The 18,670-nt window shown below is 45.7% G+C and overlaps 1 protein-coding gene across 6 annotated transcripts in view; it reads left to right on the forward strand.

The window, feature by feature from the left end:
* The window catches only part of CDYL (chromodomain Y like), a 229,924-nt gene that overhangs the window by 52,142 nt on the left and 159,112 nt on the right, over nucleotides 1-18,670 (forward strand). The window contains exon 1 of one of the 6 annotated variants that reach the window (XM_025445374.3): nucleotides 4,610-4,923. The exons of the other annotated variants lie outside the window; for them this stretch is intronic. Within the exon in view, the coding sequence (XP_025301159.1) occupies nucleotides 4,900-4,923 (24 nt within the window). The 5' untranslated portion in view covers nucleotides 4,610-4,899. Of the gene's footprint in view, nucleotides 1-4,609; nucleotides 4,924-18,670 lie in introns of those variants that run through there. 6 annotated transcript variants of the gene reach the window in all.

Here is an 18,670-nt window from a genome sequence, read left to right on the forward strand (position 1 = left end):
ATGTCATGCCAGGACCTCAAGGCTATTTACTCTCTATGACTTTTGGTTATTTTCTGTTTCCAGAAGGTGGGGTAATGTGTAATGTTATGAATGAATACTTTCTCAATCTTGATTAATTCAATCAAAAGATGGTTCAACAAATACGTACTACAAGGATTCTTTGGGTAGAATCACCATTAACTAAATAGAAAAACAAACAGCAGTTAGAAACTAAATCTAGTTGAGAAAGAAAATGACCCTTAATTGTGAATTGATGAGGTTTGGGCAATGGTGGTACCTCAGCCAAAGAGGAAACTGGTGAAATCAAATGTGAAGAAGTCTCAGGATTGATATCGCTAGGGCAGAGATCAAATAAATGGTGGCATTGGGCCAAGAAATAGCAGTGTGGCAGCTGGATTAGATACCAGAGAGAATAATACCCGGGACCAAGATGGATGTAGGGAGGGAGAGGCTGCCCGTTGAAATAGGGATATTGACTGTTTGGCTAGGGGAGGAAGCAGGAGCTGAAACCAGGAATCAGAGATTACTGGTTGTCCAGAAAAGACAAAGGGCACTGGTATCCAATTTAAGTTTTTAGAGAAGGAAGAACTGCTTGGCTCCAAGTTCACAAAAGGGCCTAGCATCTGAATTCATCTTAAGACTGGTTCTCTCTGTTTCTCTCTTTTGCTTCTCCGGCTTGAAATTTCTTACTTTCTTTTGAGTAGGTGATTGAGATAGGGATTTCCCGAAGTGTGGAATGAATGTTCTATAACAAGAATGGTATTTAATTTTTCTTTGGCTGCAGTGTGCACAGACAAACAAACTTAGGTCACTTCTTCATGAAAAACGCAGTTCAGTTTGGGGTTTTGGAGGAGGTACCCAAGATAGATTATGTTTTTGGGTTACAAAATTCATGAAGGGAATCAATAGCAGCAGCTTTTCCACAGCTACCCAACCTGCCTCAGGCTGAGGGTAGTAGCTGCTAGATTTTGGCTTCTTTTGTCTTTCCAGCCCCACCCCCACCGGTTCTCAGTAGCCTTGGAATTCAAATGTAGATGAAATGCAGATTCTTGGGAGAAGGGAAGGAGTGACTGGTTGGTTGGTTGGTTGGTTGGTTGGTTGAATGGGAAAAGAGGAGACTCTCCAATTTGAGATTTTCCATTGTTCGGCTGAGGCGAGGAATGGCTTCGACTCTGGATCTGAAGAGTCTTCACTGGAGTGGGGCTGATAGTCTATTACCAATTGTTCAGATAAATTTGGAAAAGGAGTAAACTGGCTTGTGTTGGTCTCCACCACTGGCTCGAGTCAGGTAAGAGCTGAAGCTTACTGCCGGTAGATGTGTGTTTTAATCCTGTGTGTATGTCAGCTCACTTGTTGACCACCCCCATAATCCTTAAGGTTTACATATTTTACTAATACATCCCATTGGGCTGCATGTATTTTTGGTACAATGCCGATATCTCCCTTGATGAGTTTTGGGGATGTGATTCCACTTTTATTCTCAATTCACCGAGAAAGTGCTTTCACAGCACCCACACACGTGGTCATGGTAACTACTGTAAGACTTCACTATTTCATAAAAGGTGGTATAAATTCAAAGACATTCTATGGTCTTGGACGTATTTGCTTCTCTTATGAGCACCGATAAGTGTTGATGATTTGAAAAAAAATGAAGGAAGAAAGCAAGATTTGCTTAAAAGTAAGACAGTTTGAATTAATTGAGGTAAAATACATACATAAACAAAATAGTACTCCATAAACTGGTTGGGTGTTTCCTGCCGAGGGCAGATGAGAAGTAGTAACAAAGTGGACAGTTGAAAACTCAAGTTCTCGGTCACTGGTTGGGTATCTCAGTACTGCTCACAGTGGAAAGCCACTGATTGTTGGGAGAGAGGGAGCTGGAGCTGAGCTTAGGAGAGTGGCTTACCCCCGCTTCGTTATGGGGGTGACCTCTACCCAGTGGTTGTTCTTTTACTGTCGTGGACTAGTCATAGCAGCATAAATAATCCAGGTCACCAGGATTAAAGGTCCCTGTAAATTGGCTTTTTGGAGTTACCTTTTTAAAATCTGTAACTCCCCCTTGCTCTTTTTCTCCACATTGACGGAAGTCACCTTAGCACTAGGATTGTTGTATACACACTAAGGGTACTAGCTCAATATCTGAGTATGGCTGTCTTTCTGTCCTTGTTTCTTTCTCCTTTCCCCTTGGCAACAGTGGTAGTGCTGGAGACCTTAGGGACACTGTATTTAACATTACAGACCATTAAGAACATGGTGGACCACTGGTGAATGCTTCACAAATTTTGTTCTAAGAGTGGCAAGTAATTAGGGTGGTGGCCTGGCGGGAAGAAGAAATGTTTATATTTGTATCAACCTATTGCATATGGGTTTCTATGTGTGAGCTGTGTCTGTTCATTTTAGATTGAGGATCCCTTTTTAATTTATATTTTCTTACACTTGTGTGACTTTTAACCATCTGGGCGCTTGGAGTAAGTAGGTGAGCTAATTGCTTTGAGACTTCACAGATTATATATGAAGTCCTAGTCCTTGCCTTCAGGGAGCTTACAACTTTCATTGATGTTATTTGTGTGGCTGGAGAGACACAGCCACATGATTAGACATGATTAGATGGAGCCTAATAATGACAACGTCAAGCGGGGAAGAGGAGCAAGTATTTGGGGGAGGCAGAATTTGAGCCATCAGAAAAAAGGGGCAGAGCTTGAGAGTTCCTTATTTGGTAGAGGAGGTGGGCCATTTGTGGTTCTGTTGTCAAAGCATTTGATAACGGAAGCTGGACGTCTGGATGTCAGACTTCACCGTGAACACGAGAATTCCAACTCATTGAATAAAAACTTTTTTTTTTTATGCAGAGAGAATGGTGCTGGGGCTGGAGAGTCCAATTTGCAGATGAAGTCTGAAAGAAGGTCACGGTCTAGAAGTGGGGGGTGGGAGAGCAGAGTGGACGAAACGGTTAAAACAGGCAGAGATGGATGGGCCCTTCGAGGGGGGCACGCCCGAGGGCCCCGGGAGCCCCTGGAGAGGGAGCAGCTGATTTCTGCCCTGGAGGTCAGAAGGTTACGCTTTGGAGGTGACGTCGGAGCTGCAGTTTAGGGTTGCGAGGGAGCATTCCGGGCGGAGGGGATCGCAGGTAGGCGCCGGGCGGGACGAGGATGGCGACTCGACTTTAAGTGGCTTAAGGGCAAGCGCTCGTGCTCGTCCCGGGAGCGGGGAGGGCAGGAAATTCAGCGGGGTCTGTGGAAGCCCTGCGGCTGCAAACCGTAGGTCTGGGGCCCAATCGAATTGGGTTACGGGAAGAAGAGTAGTGGGAGGAGCCTGCAGGGTGGAGGGCCGGTTAGGGACCCGCGCGGGATAGAGCCCCGGGAACGCGGTGCCGGCCGAGGCCCCCTTCGGGGAGATGTGGGCTCTGGGGGTGGCTTCCCGGTGCGGGGGTGGCCGCGCTCGCGCAACGAGGTGGAGAAGTCGGGGAGGGCGGCCTGGCGCTGTCGGCTGTGGGGGCGGGGGCGGGGGGGGGCGGGCTGGCTCCGCGCCGCTGGGGAGCCGTCCGGGCCCGGCAGGTGTGCCCTGGCAGGTGGCCGGGCGGGCCGCCCCACGTTGCGCATCTCTCCTCTGTAGTGGAGCAAGGGCCAGCCCCTCGCCCGGCTCGGACTGGAGGGCCTGGCCTGCCCCCCCCCGCCCCAAGAAGAACCCCCACTGACAGCTTCGTTCCATTAGAACCCAGACCTCCCGGGAGCCCAGATGCTGGCCCCTCCTCCCCGCTCCCCGTCCGAGAGGAACAGGGAGGCCCGGCGTGGGGGAAGCTGCGGGCGGGGAGGCGGCGGCCGCGCCCTCGCACCGCCCCGGCTCCCACCCCCGGCCTCCCGCCCGGCGAGCGTGTCCCGAGCGCTCCGGGCCGCACGGCGGGGCGCGGGCTTCGGGCTCCGGGTCTTGGCGGCCGCCGCGGGGGAGGCGGGCACGTGTGAGGGCGGGGGACCCACCTGGCCCGGGACGCGCGTCTGGGGGCGGGAGCTCCGCGCCGCCCGGGAGCGGGGAGCGGGGGGCGGGGGGCGCCCCTGCCGTCGGGGCGGCGGGCTCTGCAGGCCGGCGCGGCGCCCCCACGGCCTCCGGCCCAACTTGGGGCCCGCCCCGCCGGGCACTGCCGCCGTCCTCGGCGACCCTCGAGGCCCCCCGCTCCCACGTCGGGGCGCGCCGGCGGGCAGCGCGGGCCGCGGGCGCCCGCCCCCGCCCCGCCCCCGCGCCGGCCCCGCCCCCCGCGCCTCGGCCCCGCCCCCGCCCGGCTCCGCCCCTTCCTGCCGCCCGGCTCCCCGCGGCCGCCCGCCCGCCCGCCCGCCCGCCAGGCCCCGGAGCCGAGCCCGCCGCTCCCCGCGGCCGCCGCGCCCCGCCCGCCGCCCCGCCCCGCCCGCGCGGGCGGTCCGAAAACCCGGAGCGCGGGAGCGCGGCTCCGCCGGGCCCGGGCGGCCGCACTGGGCATGCTCAGTAGCCGGGGCAGGTTTTTTGGTCGCAAGTAGGAAGCTTTCTGCACTACACCGGAGAGGGGGAGCCACGGAGCCAGCCGCGCCGCCGTGCACCGCCGCCGCGCCCGCCCCAGCCCGGCCCGGCCCCGCGGCGGGGCGCGATGAGCCCGAGCCCCAGCCGGCCCGCCGGGGAGTGAGCGCGGGGCGCGGAGGGCGCGTTGCGCAGCTGCTCCTGCGCACAACCCCGCCGCCGCCGCCGCCGCCGGCCCGCACCGGCCGCGAGTGCGAGAGGCTCGTCCTGCGCTGAGCTCCGGGCGCCGGGCGCGGGAGCAGGAAGCGCAGGCCACGCAGGGACCCAACTGAAACAAAGTGTCGGCCGCCCGGCGGCGGCGGCGGCGCCTCGCCCCGACCCTGCCCCTCCCGCGCGCCCGCAACTCCGCCGCCCACCATGGCTTCCGAGGAGCTGTACGAGGTACCTCCCCTCCCCCCTCCCCCCGGACCCTCGGGCCGCCCCCGCCCGCGCCCGCGCCCCCGCCCGCGTCCGCGTCCAGCCCGACGGCCCGCTCCGCCGCGGGCGCCCGCCTCGCCCCCTCCCCCTGCCCCTGCCCCTGCCCCTGCCCCTCCCCTCCCCCTCCGCGGCCGCAGTTTGCTGGACGGGAAATGTGCGCCGAGGGAGCCCGGGCCGCGCCGCCCCGGGGGGCAGGGCAGGGGGGGCTCCCGGAGTGCCGGGGCGCCCGCGGGCGGCGGGCGGGGGCGGGGGGTGCAGCTCCGGCACCGGCGCCCCGGCTCCCGCGGAGCCCCAAGTGCAGCTGGCGGGGGCGGCGGGCGTGAAGCCCCGGGGTCCCCCCCGCACCCGGGGCGTGGGCTGCGGGCCGTGCGGGGGCGGCTCTCCTGCCCGGGTACTGAAGCGCGTTGGGGGAGCGTGTGCCTCCGGGGCGCGGCGACCCCGGGGCGGGCTGCGGGGTGGGGGGGGGGGGACGGGGGGACGGAGAGGAAGAGTGCAACTGTCTGGCCGGGCTCCGTCGCGATGCAAAATAACGCACCGCAAGGGCTGAGCGCTGACCGCATGCTTTAATTAGGTTAGCATCGTGGCCCGAGCCAGGAAATTTAAATTTAACGCTGATACACCGTCATTCATTTGCGCCCGCAGATGCGTTGCAAGTAAGAAAGGGCACACGGGCACGCACACGCACACACACAGCTCTCTAACTTAGGACGATGGGCTCGCCAGCTCTCTAACTTGCAAGTTTTGGAGTTATCTGTCGGGATCTCTAGACAAAATTTGGCTGCCTCGGTGCTAACTTCTCGACGTCTTTCAAAGTAGACTTGCTAAGAGTTAAGCTTTGGGAGGCTCTCTCTCTCTCTCTCTTCTGTCTATGGGTGTGTCTGGATGCATCTCCAGAAGGGGCTTTAAGAACTTGTGGGCACTCCGTGGATTCGCCTCTATGATGCGTTTAGAGACCTGGGTGTCTGCGAGGGGGGGGGGGCTTAAGTAAGCGTCTGTAAGCAATAGAGCCCCGTGGTCCCTGTCAAGCCCTAGTAGGTGTCGTTGCTGTTGCTGTTGGCACAGAATGGCACGCTATTGCCCACAGTGATCGCCTTCTAGCAACTTTTTGTTGCTTTTTGGAAGCAAGTGTTTGCAAAAGTTCTCAGGAGGAGGCTGCTTTCTGTAGACATAATGGTAAGATTGTTGCCTCCCCTTACATTGTACGTGGTCAGTGTACCTTAGCTGGTGCTTGAGAATGTTCTATTCACTGCAGCCATTTTGCACATTAGCTGTGCACTGGTGTATTCAAGATACTATCTTGGGTCGTTTGGGTATGTGAAGGGGGGGAAAAAACTCCCTGCCCTGTCCTCAAGAAGTTTCCCTTCTAGGAGGGAAAGTGTCGTGCATGGGAAAGGTCCGCAAGCAGAGGCTGGTAGCTGAGATAGATGCTGGTCTTTCTGGCTGACATACGGTTGGGGAGATGCATGTGAGGGGTTCTGGTTTCTGCCTCAGGTTATTCCGTGCTGGTGTTCAGGTCTGAGTACTCACTCTTTCTTAATTTTTGTGATTATAAACACAGTCGTGTAAGTCATCTCATTAGGGAAAGTTGGGTGAAGGCAGAAACTTATACGTGAGTTGTATCTTAGGGTTTATAAACGTGACCCTGAAGACCGTACATTTACCACCAGTGCGGTATGAACTACATTTCTTTCTTTCTTTAGTCATATCTTCAGGTTTCCTGGTCACTGGAGGCTTGGCGGGATTCATGTAGAAGTTATATTTTGTTGGAAATTGTGCACATTCAGCCTGCCTGTTGAATGTCTGCCCTACAGAGGTGCCATAGGGAGATAAGGAGGTGGAAGGTATGAGGATGCTTCCTGTACTCGTCATTGATTGGGGAAGAGATAAGTACATGGCAAAGAAATGATGATACACTTGCACAATTGACCTTTAGATTCTGGGTTTGGGGTTAGTTTTGAAAAAAAGCGTTATAGGAGTGGAGCTGAAGTGATGGTAAATAACGTATTCTCCGGGATAAGTTCTCTTCTTCTCCTTTACTTGTAGACAGCACTGCGACTCCGTGACTCTATTACAATTCAAAGTTGATACTTGAAAGTTCTGCATAGTGGTTGAGAGCCTGAAGTTGGGAGTCAGAAAACCTAGTTGTTGAATTCCAGCCCTGTCACCTTGGGTAGATCACCTTGAGAGCTCGGTTTCCTCATCTGCAAAATTGGAATCAGTGCTTACCTCCCAGAACTGTGAAGGTTAGATGAAAAAATACATATATAAAGCATACTCCACAGTTCCCATAATGACTACTCAGTAGGTGATGGTTATTGTTATATTTTAACCACTCTAACACACCTCCCTGAGGCCTGGTTTTGTTTCTAAAGATAGAGAATTGTATTGTTTTAATCGAGGCAGTATTACTTGTGAGGTGGAAATGATGTGCGTTTGTAAATAAACACTACAGTCTAACAGGCTATTTGAACAAAGCTGGGGAGAACACTAAGGTACATTAGTAATAAGGTCAGGGACATCAGTTGCCTTGTTTTGTTTGGTTCGGTCTAAATCAGAAGACAAGTTTCATATTTGGCCTCAAACTCTACAATTCTGTAGGGATGTATTGACAAAGGAGGAAGTTCAAAGTCTTGCTTCTTCATGTAACCTGGTATAGTAAAAACACAGGTTTGCAGTAGCTGTGTGAATTAATCTGATTGCTAAGCCTCTGTTTTGTCACCTAAAAGAAATGAGATCTAGTACTTAGCATGGTGCCTGTGTATGGTAATAGGTCCTTAGGAAATGTTTAAAGTGGCTAGCATAGCTCTGTTTGTGAATAAAAAATAAGGAAACGAGCTGGGATGGAGCATCAGCCTTACAAAATTGGAAGAGCATTCTGTTGGTGATAGAATGGATTCACTCCCTGTATCTCTAGCAGCTAGGATTAGGAAAGATGGATCTTTTACTTACTCCTGCTGACTACTTCAACTTTCACAAAAAGACAAGCATCCTGTTGATCAGGGGTCCACGGACTTTATGTCAAGGGCCAGACAGTTGATATTTTAGACTCCTTGGTCCACGCGGTCTTTGTTGCAACTCCCCAGCTCTGCTGTCCTAGCGCAGAAGCAACCATAGGTGATACCTAAACGAATGAGTGCCATTTTCCAATAAAACTGCCGATGGACAGTAAAATTCTAATTTCGTGTGATTTTTACATGTCCTAAAATATTCTTGTCTCCCCCCTCCCATCAAATCACTTAAAAATGTAAAAATCGTTCTCAGCCCACGGGTTCCACAAAATCTATGGGCTGGACTTTGTTTCCTCACCTCTGCTTTAGATGACCAGCTACTCAGGAACTCAGGTTGAGGTGAATGGAGGTGGAGTGTGGAGTCATGAAAGTCCTTCCAGCTCCAATCCCAGGTCTAGAGTGGGGTCCACTCTTTTCTTCTGTATAGTGAAGGGAGTAACTCTGTGTCTTCGGTAACTCTCTCTCCTGAACCTCCTCTTCAGTAAAACGTGAAGCTTGAATGACATTAGCACGTAAGTGCAATTTATAGTTGATAAAGTTCTATACCCAAGTGTTAAGTGATTATGTTATTCTAGGAAACTTCTTTATCTTCTTCCATTCTTAAAAGCTACCAAACTCTCAAACCGTGAAACCAAACCTGTTTTCCTTTGATACTTGGTATTTCAGAACATCAAGTAAATGGATTATTACCAAAGAAAACTGAAATCAAGAGGACTTTATCTACTGGTCACATAACCAGCATAAGACTTTGTTCATGTGGGACTGAATAAGGAATACACGCTGTAGTAAAATGGAGATGCATTCTCCTTATATGCATATATTAATTCCTTTTTTCTCAGTGGATATGGGGCTTTTCCCTTGGGAACTATTAAAATTGCTAATTTAAATTTTAGTAAGATCTCAGTGATCTAGTCCTGGCCTTTTGAGAAACTTATCTAATACATGCATATTCTGGTCCATCATAAATGGAAGTAAATTTTTAAGGATGAAATTGCACCTGGCTTATAAGAAAATGTCTTAAAGTTGATTAGCTTGGAAGGATAATCAGGATTTGAGGGAAAGGTAAGTCTTTTTGAATTCTTTTTATTACTTTGGAAATGATTGCTCCTGTTGCCTCTGCATCACAAGAATTTTATGAACATTGACCAAAAGCACAGTTATAAATAAAATCTGCTTGGGTCATTCAAGTGGAAGTCACAAAGATCAAGAGACCTTCAGTGGATGTTGGTCAAGATAAACCCGCATCAGTTGTGTGGTGTGCTGGCTCTTAAAAGATTGACCGAGATAAGAAAAAAGCGTTTTGATTTTTGGAGTTGATTGTGGGACAATGAAGTCAAATGTGTATTTTGAAAATTAACATCTTGAATGTGAATTGCAAAGAATATTATTTATCTATTTATTTATTTGCCTAAGCAACAGTGTGGAGACAGCCCATGTGCTTTTCCTCCAAATTTGCTTTCAATTCCTGCATACTAGAATAAATCTTTTTTTTGTTTGTTTTTGCTATAATATCTAAGAATCATTCCATTGTTCTTCATACTCTGTAATGATTTTTAACCATCAAAGGTATTTCAGTGGTATATAGGAAATACTTTATTTGCAGTGTCCTGATTCACAGTTTTGTATATCTGTGATGCACAAAGCCAATATGAGTCAAATTTTTGTGAACAGGATGTAGTTTTCATATTGTGTGTGTTCTGTAGAGGCAACAGAGTCATCTCGGGTCCTTTTAAAGTACAGATTCTTGGGCCCAAACCATGAGAGTGTAGTGTTCAATGTTTGGGTGGAAACTAGAACCTGTCTTTCCAAAAAGCTTCTTTATGGAACGCAGGCGGATGTAGTAGGGGCCTTTGGTTTGCAGTGGTCTGTGTTTCTGACACTGAGACAGCAGCGTGTTGAGGTTGGGAAGGGTTGGGATCTGCCTTAGCAGAAGAACTCCACACGGACCATACTAGGCCTTTTTGCAGGCTCTTTGTTGCTGGTCTTAACGGAGTCATCCCAGGAAGGATTCTAAAAACACTCAGTAGTTAGCTAAGGGTGCTGTAATGTCTGCTTTCTGTCTTCAATGTATGGCATACCTGTCCATCAGGTTGTTGGGCTGGTGCTTACAATATTAAAACCTAGGCTTTTTTTTTTTTTTTTCTGGTCGTTATTTTCCAAAGTTTAAATATTGGAATAGTTGCACAATGGTTGAAATATGGTTTAATCAAAGAGTAGATTATAGGAATGACTCTCCATTCTGGACCCCCTCCCTCCAGAATCTCCTTCCCCCAAACATTATGCCTTAGTTCCTCCTCTGCATATGTGGTTTCAACTCTTGGATAGGAGAACTTCTAACTTTACTGTTTCCCACACAAACTTAATTCTCTTTAGCTTTTTAAGCTGTGCAAGGCTTGGAGAACCTGTGTTCTCTGGGGAGTCTGGAAAAAGTCTTTCTCATTTGTATGAAAATTTGTACAAGTCTCTATGAGAGTTTTTCTCAGGGAGAGAATCAGTAGCTTTCATCTGTTTCTCAGAGGGAGCTGTGACCCAAAGCAAGTATTGAAATTGTTCTTGAGATCTTTGAGCCTAAGACTTGACTTTCACTGTCCTTCATTGACTACTCTGATGTTATTTTTGCCAAACTCAGTTCTGCTTCAACAAGAGTCCACAGTAAAATCATATTAAAAACTTGACTGGGTTTGGAAGTTGTGTGCTATTTCTTTAAGTGGCTGTTCTCAAAATTATACATATATGAAGTCTAAAATCAATCCAAAGGGGAGTGGGAAATACAAGCTTCAAGTTATGGAATGAATGAGTCATGGGGCTGAAAGATCTAGAATAGAGAATATAGTCAATGGTAATGTAACAGCATTGTATGGGGACAGATGATAGCCATCTATGCTTGGGGGTAAGCTTCTCCACTCACTATGTTGTACACCTGAAACTTATGTAGCATTATGTGTTAACTGTATTTCGGTTTAAAAAAAAGTGAAGCAGTAATTTAGCTTCGCTTCTGACAGCATAAGGACTTTAGAATCCCTTAACTTTGATTCCCTCCCTCCAGATTTATTTACATGCTGTTATTTTCCAGTGTTTATTATCATCTGTTAAAAGACAAAACTTTACAAAATAGGACATTATTATTGTGTACAGACAATATTTGTTTAGATTTACCTGTATTTTTACCAGCTTCTTCGATCATCATTCTTATATTACGGAACTTCCTTGTGGGACTAGTTTTTCCTTTCTTAGGTATAGCCTTTAGAGATTTCTTTAGTAAAGGGTCATTGGTGGAAATGTCTAGTTTTTTTGTCTGGACATGTCTTCATTCTCCTTCATTTTAGGAAAACAGAATTGATTCTAAATAAAACCAATTAATTGGTTAATTTCTTTAAGCATTTTGAAGATAGTATCCCATTCTTTTCTGGCTTTCCCATTATGATGGCGAGGTTGTTGTCAGCCTAGGTGTAGTTATTTAAGAGATCTGTCTTCTGTCTCTGGTTGCTTTTGAGATCCTCTCTTTGACTTTGGTGTTCTCTAGACTTATTGCAGTGTCTCTCTGTGAGACTTTCTGTTAATAAGAGTTATATATGTTGTGTTTCTTTTGTCAATTTATGCTGTATTAGTTCTAAAAATATTCATTTTATCATAAAATACTGCTGTTCTTTTATACACTTCTGAAATTTCACCAAGTAGGTATTTATAAGGTCTTTTCATTTTCTCCGCCCTGTCAAAGGGTAAGAACCCTCTCATTTCAATCTTGTTTTAGTTTTGTTTGCATTCTGGGTTTTTCCTTGCATCTGACTTCTAGTTCATTAATGAACTGTGCCTTATTTAACCCACCTATTGAGTTTTTAATTTCATCAATTATATTTTTTACTTCTGATCATCTGGGGCTCTCCACCCCCAGTTTGTAGCTTGCTTTCTTAGTCTTTGGTGTTTGTCTACGTTTATGATTGAAGCATTCTTTATGGTTGGGTTGGGGAGAATTATGGGGCACTCAGGTATTTTCCCTCTTGCAAGTTCAATTAAACATTAAGAAATATACTGTATTGAAGATCTAGTTATGTTGTAGTGAGAATGCCCTTTTGGAATCCTGTTTTTTTTGTTTGTTTGTTTTTTTGGGTTTTTTTTTTTGCCAGAATTGGAAGAAACCTTATTGATTTTGAATTTGTGGTAATATGAATTGGGCTAGAGCCAACACTTGAGATTTACGTAAAGATATTGAAAATGCAGATAAAGTATAAACTAGATTTCAAGGGGACTGAAAACATATGAAAATTGATGTAATAGCTTCAGAACTAATGCTTCTAAGGCATCTTTGTTCTGTCAGCCTTGATTTATAAGCATATTTTCTCTAACTTCTCTTTACCTGAGATTGGCCTGCTCAGTGGGTCAGAGCTACTGAAGCCATAGTTGTTGGCTTATTTTGTCCACACCTGCACAGCCCATCCTTTCCTACCTTAGTGTTGTCATTTTTCCCATAGGTGAGTCCTCCAGCTTGCTAGCTTCAGTGTCAGTCTTCATTCAGGACCTCATTAGAGTTCACACCTGGCAAGAATCCTCCCCTCCAAACTCTGTGTAACTAATTTACTCATTTCTTTTGCACTATTGATTATTAATTTGGACTTTAAGTGTTACTTTCTGTAGGTATTGAATAGTATGTATATTTTCCCCTATATTTGGCAATTTTTTGGTTTGTTGCAGTGCTCAATCTGAAGACCTGAATGTGGTGAGCAGTCAGTGATTACCAACGTTTAGCTAAAATACAAGTATTACAGTGTCTGGAGTTACATTGTTTGAAATTATACCATATATGTAAAAATTATGCATTTAGTGATCTTTTTAACAAAAACTCTACACTGTGTTTTGTAGGAAAATTATTTCTAAATTTGATACAAATAATTTGGAAGAAAATTGTGTTCCTAGAAAGAGCATTTGAAATGTTCATCATACTGTTTGTGTTTAGCTGTTGATGAAAAGTGTTGGGGAATGGGGGAGATGTCTAAAAATACTCTCCAGTTGGAGAAGTTAACCACAATATATTTAGGAAATGCCTTTGTTTTTTGTCTTATTTTCATTTATAATGGGCTCTGCAGTGTGAAGTTTTTAAGAGGTTGATATTTTCCTAGTGTTTGTTGATAAAGCTCAATGATGTTGATTGCGTATATGAATATCTGTGGTTAAAATGTACCCATTTTTCATCAGTAGTTTAGTATTTAGAATTTTAGGGAATCACAGAGCTGCATACAGAAGCATTTCCTATTTTAACATGTAACTAATTTGGTTGCCTCAGCTATTTAGAATATGTGAAAACAGGACCAGATAAAAGCCTTCTTGGCCTGTAAAAAGGTGTCACACCCCCTACACATTAAACAGCTCTGGGCCTCTCTTGGAGACTGTTTTATTTGAGGCATGATATGCTTGGACTTCACTGGCTTCCTTATCAAGTTAGGGACAGATATTTGGTAAGGGAAAGAGCTGTCTAAGGCAGGTGAGTTGACATTAATAAAATTGTTTGTGAGCTGAGCTGGTGATGGCACCTCCAGGTCATGGATAGCAAGTAGCTCCTGAGTCCCCAGAGCATGTGAAAGGCATGCTTATGAAAAGAAAGGCATATGTTGAAAAGGGCTGTCAAAAATTATTTTTAAAAGTTTTGGCATGTAAGTGGCAACATTCAGTTTACTTTTATGGTATGTTTTCCAGAGATTCCACTCAAGTGTTCCTAACAGCAGAAGCAAGAGATCAGATAGCCTAGTAAAGAGATGGAGGTGGAAGTTGGGGATTGAATGGCCTGCCTGCTGCAGGCCTGGCCTGTTTTCGAATTCTCATGTTACCTGAAGCCTTTGTGAATTTAACAGTGTGTGCCGTAGAAAATGGTATGATATTAAGTCCCTTAAACATATTTACCGGTATGTACTTCACCATAAAATTTTGGATCAGGTTGGTGTTTTGGGGAGATGAGCCATCATCAGTTACTGCTTCATACAACTCTTGATCTCCCTCTGGCTGTGTGTACCCAACATAGGAGCAAGGGCTTGCTGTGTTCTCTTTCATGATGACGCCAGGTAGAAGAATTATTAGCTGGTTTGGTGATATGCAAATGAGAATATTTGAATGGAGTAATCAAAAAATTTAAATCTCATTTCAGTCATTCCTACCACTGAAGGGTTTTTTTTTTTTTAATTTTTAAGATATTTTTAATTTTTTCACGAGAGACACACAGATGAGGCAGAGACCTAGGCAGAGGGAGAAGCAGGCTCTAACTTCCCTCTTGGATGCAGATGAGCTTTTGAGCTTAAAGCAAGAGGGAAATGATTATTTTATTATCATTTTTAAGGATGGAGAGTCATGTGTATGTGGCAGAGGGTGCTAACTAGAATATGATTTGTAGTACTCTTCCCTCAGAGTATACATGAGTAAAATTTTCTCCAGAATTATTTTATATGCCATCATTCAACACCACTAGCTTCAGCTGATAACTGAGCTTTTTGAGAGTGTCTTGATTAAATAGATAGATACATATCTAAAAATGTATTCCTAAGGGAAATGATCCTAAGTAACTGTAGGTTAGGACTGCTTAAAAATGATGAGGTTGCAATGATCTTGTAGAATGGGTTTAAAAGATTGTGGAATGAGGGGCTCCTGGTTGGCTCAGTCGGAGGAGCATGAAACTCTTCATTTCTTAGGGTTGTGAGTTTGAGCCCCACATTGGGTGTAGAGATTACTGAACTAAATTAATATTTAAACAAATAAATAAAAGATTGTGGAATGAGATCTTGTCAAGGTATGTCGGTCCACCTTGGCAGGAGGGAGTTATGTGTTAAGACCAGACACATTTCAGTTTACCCAGGAACCTGATCAAAGCCAACAGAAAAGAGATTGTGGTCACGAGTGGACAGCTTTACGGCAATGCCGCAGGCCTACTTTTGTCAAACAATGGCCTGGGAGAGAGACCAAAACCATGAAGTGAAGGATCAGATGTGGAGAAAGGATTGTTCTCAAATTCAAGCCTCTTTTATGCATAATCCCACTCGAAGAAGGTGAAACTCCGGAGTCCTTGTCTTGACTGATTTCTGTTGCAGTAGAGGGACGTGCCTTAGAAGTTGGTAAGCTCTTAAAAAGCCTTTGCTATCGTGGATCACGCCTCCCCTTGAGGAAGAGTGTTCTTCGAGCTTGAGAAGGGGACATGATTGGAGCAAGTGAGGACATTAATGTGACCAAGGCTTTGAGAACTTTGCTTCCCCTCTGAGGTGGTAGGCAGGATGCCCCTCACACCCCGGTGACTGGGGTGGGAACGACAAGTAGGGTGGACGTTTCCATCCTTCACGTGCTTTTGCACTACCTTCCACACTCAGAAGCGTGAGCCCTATTTCTCCAGAGTCCTTCTACCACACACACAGGAGATCTCGCCTGTTAGGGCCACGGCTGACTATCTGCTCTGCTCCTTGGGGGGACGGATGTCCTCCTGTCCTTCCCTGAATCGAGTGGAACCACTTCCCATAATTCCCCAGGTGACATGAGGTCAGCTAGAGCCCTCACCTTGGCACAGGAATTTTTGCTTTTCCCTTGTACTTCCCTCCTGGGTAGCTCCCCTGGTAAGGGGAGGGATCTGGGGGCAGAGCGGCCTGTGCTCACCATCCACCCTCGCACCACAGACTTTGTTGCTGGGCCAGCCCTGGTCTGGCCCCCTCCCGGTCCACGCACGTCTCTGAGTCACTGTGGCCGGGAGCTCTAGTGGTTCACACTGCCGTACCTCGTAGCTACAGAGAAAGAGTGGCCGAGGGCCATGTGCAGTGGTTTCTCAGCTTTGACGGGAGATGTGGATCAGAAGCTCCTATCATTGAGCATGGTGATAGGATCGATTAACCATCCAAGATTTGTTTCCAAATTGCTTTGTCTTTTTTCTTTAGCCCCTGTTGCATTTTTGGCCTTTTCTACCTCTGGGACAAGGGCATGAGACTGCGAGTTGCCGTCTCTACCCCCTGCCCACCCTCTCTGTCCTCACCCAGCCTCCTGTTGGAGAGCACTACCCTGTTGCACTCCATATAATGTGGAATCGAACTTTTCAGAAAAGTTTAGTTTCCTGTTCTTAATGAAAAACAACAAGCAAGTGAACAGTACAATCCTGTCTTTCTAAAACAATAAACTTTCAAATGACTCAGCTTCTCTTTACTTGCCCCCCCCCCCTTTCCCTGTGGTTTGTTTGAAAATGGATTTTTCACTCCTGCTGTACATCATTATCAATTTAGGACATGCCATCCAGTCAAGTTTTTGCTTATCTATCATATATAAAGCATCAGTAAAGACACAGAAGAGCAACAAACATGTAGAAAGATGTCTTCACCCTCCTTATCTCTTTTGAGTCTATGTTGGCAAAAAACTAGTAAACATCATTAAATGATGTGTGTTTGTTAAAAGTGGCATTTGAAAGATTTCTTCAAGAGAGTTTATAAATAATACTCTTGAAACCTTTTAAATAGGAAGATTGTGGGCAGCCCCGGTGGCTCAGCGGTTTAGCGCCTGCCTTTGGCCCAGGGTGTGATCCTAGAGACCCGGGATCGAGTCCCGCATCAGGCTCCCTGCATGGAGCCCGCTTCTCCCTCTGCCTGTGTCTCTGCCTGTCTCTCTCTCTCTCTGAATGAATAAATAAATAAATCTTTAAATAAATAAATAAATAGGAAGAGAGCATAAATTAAAAGATCTTTTATTTAATAAATTTTAATGAGCATCTAATAATGTGACTCAGTACTCTAAGCATGTGTAGGGGGCCTTTTGCATTAGCACGCTATATAGAAACTTCTCTGAGTCCAGGAGGCATTACCTCTGTGGTTCGGGTTTACTTTAAGTTGTTGATGTTACCGTCCTATAAGAAATCATACATCTGTACCTTAACCAACAAAAACTCATTCATTTTCCTTGCTATGAGGACTAAAGTTATAAGGGTTTCTTAAGCTCTTTTTGTAGTATAAATTAACAGATGATGGTAGTAGCTCCATAATAAAAGATAGACAGGATCCTCATCAGTATCTTAATCTGCCTTTTCTTCCATGGTCACCATACTCGAGGTCATTAAGCAGAATGTAGAGCATATGTGACTAAAGGAATGGCATTTTCTGATGTAGTTTGCGGAAGCATAACAGGAAAACTCAACTATTACCTGTAATTTCAAAGTCATCCAGTAGGTTCCCCATGCCCAGCAGCATGAAAATCTTCTGTATGGGCCTAATAATAATAATTATATAGGGTAGAAAATGAATAAGCTTTGAACGAGATTAAACAAATTTGCAAGGAGAATGAACTTAATGCTCCATCATGGATAGCAATTTTTGAGTGTTCTCAAAGATTTCAAGTGAAGCACAAAACATTGATGAAAACAGAAAAGATCAGAGATTCCATTTGTCCCGTATTGTTGTCCACAAAAAATAAGCAGGTATTCACTTTGGAAGAGAGTTTGGAAGTTACCTCAAAGATGCTGAATACAAACAATGATGATTTAACATTTCCTATGATACTTTTTTAAAGAAAGAGAACAAAGTGATGGGTTTGGATAGTGTATTAAGACATGTCCAGTGTAAACTTTAAAAGACTCCTGCATGGTGGCAAGCATTAACATTCCCAGGAAACAAGAAAGGAGCAGTGTCAAATCAGCGTGAGGTTTTTGTCACCAGTGGCACTGATCATTGTATAACTGATTCCGTAGGGACCCACATAGATTTAGCATGTGGAAATTAGAAAGTGGAGAGTCATGAGATGCAGAAGGAACACACCCGAGGCTTGAGTGATGGGTTTCTTTATTAGGATGCTTCATACTGTTTGTGAGCAACCACTTTTGATTTACAGCATATCAGCAATGTAAGTCACTAGACTTACAGTTCTGAATTATGTTCATTCCAAAATTCATTTCTCCCTTAGGCAGTAAAGATTGGGCGCCACAGAGGATATTCAAAAGACTGTGTCTGAGGGCAGTCCTAGACCAGGAGAAAGTTCTGGGAATGTTTTGTGTTAACTGCCTCTTTGAAATAAGAGTTTGGCCTTTAAAGTCAGTACTTGAACCAGCTGACATCCGCTTGGCAGACAGGTCCTTTGAATTTCATAGTGTCAGAATTTACATGGTCTCCTAACCTTACTTGTGGTTTGTGTGTGAAGGCCCTATGCATGTTTACTGAGAAAAGGAGGGGAGAGAAGTCTAAGAGGGAAAGAAAATTCTTTGCTCTGCTTCCCTAGATCAGCTACCATGAACCATAGAGGACCACCATTGTGGCCATCTCTATGCATAAGTACAGTTAGAAGAATGGATTATACAGATAACAATTATTCCATGAAAATAGAATTGATGTGCCTGCTGTTTAGTAGAAGACAGAAAGTAACAGGAAAGAATTGTAGTATTTTATATAAACTTTTTTCCCTTATTTGTCCATTTTTCGTTTGCCCTTTTCTTACTGATTTGTCGGATGAACTTTGGTCCATCTGTTTTTATGTGTGATATGAAATTGCGATCTGATTTCTTTTTAAAATGTGGATAATCTATTGTCACCTTCTATTAGATAGTCCATCCCTCCCCCACTCATTTGCCACCTTTGCCATAATGTAAAGGCTTCATTTACGTGTGGGTCAGTTTCTTCAGTTCGTATTTATCTTTTCTTGATTACACCACACGGTTGTGATTACTATGGGTTTATAGTAAGTCTTGGAAACTTGCCCTACCAGATATTTTTATC

Source organism: Canis lupus, chromosome 35 (genome assembly GCF_003254725.2).
Source record: "Canis lupus dingo isolate Sandy chromosome 35, ASM325472v2, whole genome shotgun sequence".
In the NCBI taxonomy this organism is placed as follows: domain Eukaryota; kingdom Metazoa; phylum Chordata; class Mammalia; order Carnivora; family Canidae; genus Canis; species Canis lupus.